Source organism: Aplysia californica, unplaced genomic scaffold (assembly GCF_000002075.1).
Source record: "Aplysia californica isolate F4 #8 unplaced genomic scaffold, AplCal3.0 scaffold00778, whole genome shotgun sequence".
NCBI lineage: Eukaryota > Metazoa > Mollusca > Gastropoda > Aplysiida > Aplysiidae > Aplysia > Aplysia californica.
The window spans coordinates 162,102-165,701 of NW_004798048.1; the positions used below are offsets into that span (position 1 = coordinate 162,102).

The following is a 3,600-nucleotide window of genomic DNA, read 5'->3' on the forward strand; positions in this document are numbered from 1 at the left end:
ACACACACACACACACACAGACATGCACCCAGTACATTCACGTTCACAGATACATACATGACTATGTACAACACACACAAACACACACACACACACACACACACACACTTGCCCGCACACGCACACACACACACACACACACACTTGCACGCACACACACACACACACATGCACTCAGTACATTCACGTTCAATGATACACGTGCAGCGACGCACAACCCACTTACACGTGCGACGTGATTGAATGGAAGGCTTCTTCTAAACTCTTTTAAACACAACTTTGATTCACATATCACTTAGAATTTTAAAGAGAACATGACATTCTCAAGTATGTTGACCTGTAAATCAAAAAGTCCTTTTTACCTCTTCTTGCCAGTTTGAAGATCAACATTTTCGGGTGACAACTTATAAAACCTTAAACACCAGACAATAAATTCACTGCGATATAAAAGTAGTATTATTATTACAGGGCTCTTCACAGTAGCGACCAGCACTGGCATGGTTGTGAGATTGTTCTGTATTGGTATTGGGTATATATGTATTATATTTATATACATATGGGTATTTATATACGTATGTATTCATAATTATGAATTTATGTTGTATGTATACGTATGTTTGTTTGCCATTGTTCAAACCAAATTGCCCTGAAACTTCTGGGATCAACAAAATTGTAATATCTATATAGTGCAACAGTTAACATTGCAAGTCTTCATGGTATTCACACCAACAGGCAAAGAGTTCCTGACAGCGATATAACAGAGAGTTACCTTTTCCAGTTCGTCCAGACGTAGATCCAGATTGTTGAGGACGGCGTCGCCGCCCCAGAGGCTGAGCTGGAAGTCTTCCTGTCGCAGCTTGACGTACTTGTCCACGTAGCCCATGATGAGCGGTGTGATGTACGACTCCAGCTTAAACATCTTGGCGCTGGTTCAGTGACCTCTAACCTCTTGACTACCTGAGGGCAGGAAGAGAGCAGCCAGCATCAATCTAGGGAAACTTTTCAGACAGGAAATGGTAAGCTTGATAGCATGTCATATTGTAGGCCATCTGTTCAAATGTTAGTAAGCCCAACTTTTTTTTTTTCTGAATGCAGTTTCTTCATCTGTGAGTCAGTAGCCTGTGCTCAAGGAATATTTTGTTGAAATCTAATTCTAAATTTTGTGTTAAAAAAGCAAGTAAAATACAAGATGTAGATCTAGAAACAATTGTTAAAAGAAAAAAACAGTTCTATAAATCTCTCTCTAGAAAAAAATTTGCTCTGGGCAATTACTTTTACTCTCAGGAAGTCAGGCAGCTACATTCAAAGAAAGTTTTGGATATGAACCCACAGGGTAAGAGATCAAGGGGAAGACCGCGTGGAACCTTGAGAAAAATCACAGAAATCGATGTACAGAAAAGTGGGAAGACATGTAATAACAGCAAGAGACTAGCCAAGGATAGAGAAAGGTCGAAAGTGTTTGTCCATGGCCTATACCCTGGTGCAGGGTGATGATTACTTTTGAAAAACTTGCCGCCGCCGCCGCTATATTTTAGACAAGTCACAGGCAACAATTTCCCTCCCTCCTGGCCATGCAAGGCTAGATCCAGACCGCTTAATTTGAAACCAAACTGATAATAGTAGTAGTAGTAGTAGCGTCATCTCTACATCTTGACCTTCTTTGTATTGTAATTCTCATAGAAAATAGTTTTAAAATCTAGGCCTAATTTTTTACATGGCCAGCTTTTTGGGGTTTTATTTTGGTTTAAATTGCATATATGGGTCATATATGAGCATGCAGGACACATATAAAAGCATAATTTTCAGTTTGGTAGGAATTAATTTAGAATTTTGCCCGGGTGCTGACGAAGCCTTCTCAAGTATCGATTTTCAGGACCACCAAGGGATCTTTAGCCTGAGCAACTTGCACACAGGGCCTCCAAGATTTTTCCCCCCTTATCCAACAAGTCTAGTTCAATATTACCCACCCAAAGATCAGGAGACAGCACATGACATTAGAGAGCAGGGGAAGAGGAGAAAACAGAAATTTTAGAAAATAAATAAAAAATTTCCGTCACTGTCAGATAGTTTAAAAATGAGAGGCAAACACCACGGTACGTAGGCCCTACCTCAAATCTAGACCATGAGCCTAGAGCCCTCATACAGTAGGCTTAGCATTTATAATTAATTATAATTTGCATTTTGCCCAAAAAAGGAAAAAAAATATAATCTATATCAATATTTTAAAAATTATTTTTGCGCATGTGGGCTAGATCTAGATCTAGATCTAGATTCTACATGTAAATTCAGGGTTTGTTTTCATTCACAACTCAGTGACACAATCTCAAAAGTAAAAGAATCTGTTTTTAAATAATGTTCCCACTGTTACTGTGGGAAAGCTTTTTTTGCGTATGAATATCTCGGTAAAAAAAAGTTAGCGTTCATATCTGTACTAAAGTTAACACTAACGGACTTATTAAACCAAGTTGTGTGATGTCCGCAATGATTTTTTTCTCCTTGTCTTCTTCTACTTTTCTAACACAGGACATTATTTTTCTTTACACTGGGCTCATGTTCATCATGAAAACTTTTACATCAAGTTCTATAAATCTTTTCATTTCATTCAGTTTGCACCAGACTCTAGCCTCCCATGACTAGATCTAGATCTAGATTAGATCTAGATCTAGATTTAGATCTAGAAATCTAGATATAGAATCTAGATCTAGATCTAGAAATCTATGTAAAGAGCTGACACAATATTGGGATATGAATCACGAGCTTGTGACGAGTTGGAATTGGGAGACGAGTCGATGATGGAAAAAATCATCAAGATCAAGTCATTATCCTGTATGAGACTGGGAGTCTATCTAGATCTAGATCTAGATCTAGATCTAGAATCTAGATCTAGATCTAGATCTAGATTTCTAGATCTAATATAGATCTAGATCTCATGATGTCATGTTGGCCTCTGGAAGATACGAAGTAAAGTCACAGTCAAGTGGCAACAGATGATCGATCTTGGCACATATCGTCAGCATGCTCTACAGCTACCAACGCAACGGGGTGATATAACAAAAGCATAACCCAATAAATACCTTTAAAAAATGACGTAAATTAGCTTCAGGCTCGTCTCTCGTCAAGAAACGTCTCCCAGTAAGTCCATTGTTTTGGTTTTCGTTTCTCCCTGCCAACTCATATCATTATTGGCGTGGGAGTAAGTTCCCCTGATAGAGAAGGAACCAAACCTCCAGTCTTGGTTTACTTTCGAAGGACAACTTCTTCATTAGAATTAGAATAATAATTATTTTACATGTATCTTAGTCTTATCAGAGAGTTTACAGTAATACTAAACCCTCTCTGGTCTTATAATGAATTATCATTATTCGTGTTAACGTTAAAGTGAATGTAATCTTGTTACAGGTTGGCTATCTGTGTAACCTTCTATTCTCTTTCTTTATATCTATATATAGCACACTTCTGTCTGTGTTTGTGGGTATCTATAATAATAATAGTATATTATTAGGAGTGTGAGTTAGAGAGAGAGAGAAGGGGGGAGGGAGAGAAAGAGACAGACAGACAGACAGACAGACAGACAGACAGACAGACAGACAGACAGACAGA

General features: G+C 38.2%; 1 protein-coding gene across 1 annotated transcript in view; it reads right to left on the reverse strand.

Annotated features, from left to right (window-relative positions):
- Window positions 1–3,169, reverse strand: part of LOC101853736 (vacuolar protein sorting-associated protein 13B) — a gene marked incomplete in the record, with an annotated part of 129,782 nt that extends 126,613 nt beyond the window's left edge. Inside the window, 2 exon segments of the mRNA XM_035972650.1 lie at window positions 770–957; window positions 3,075–3,169. Of these exon segments, the coding sequence (XP_035828543.1) occupies window positions 770–919 (150 nt within the window).
- Between the last annotated feature and the right edge of the window lie 431 nt (window positions 3,170–3,600).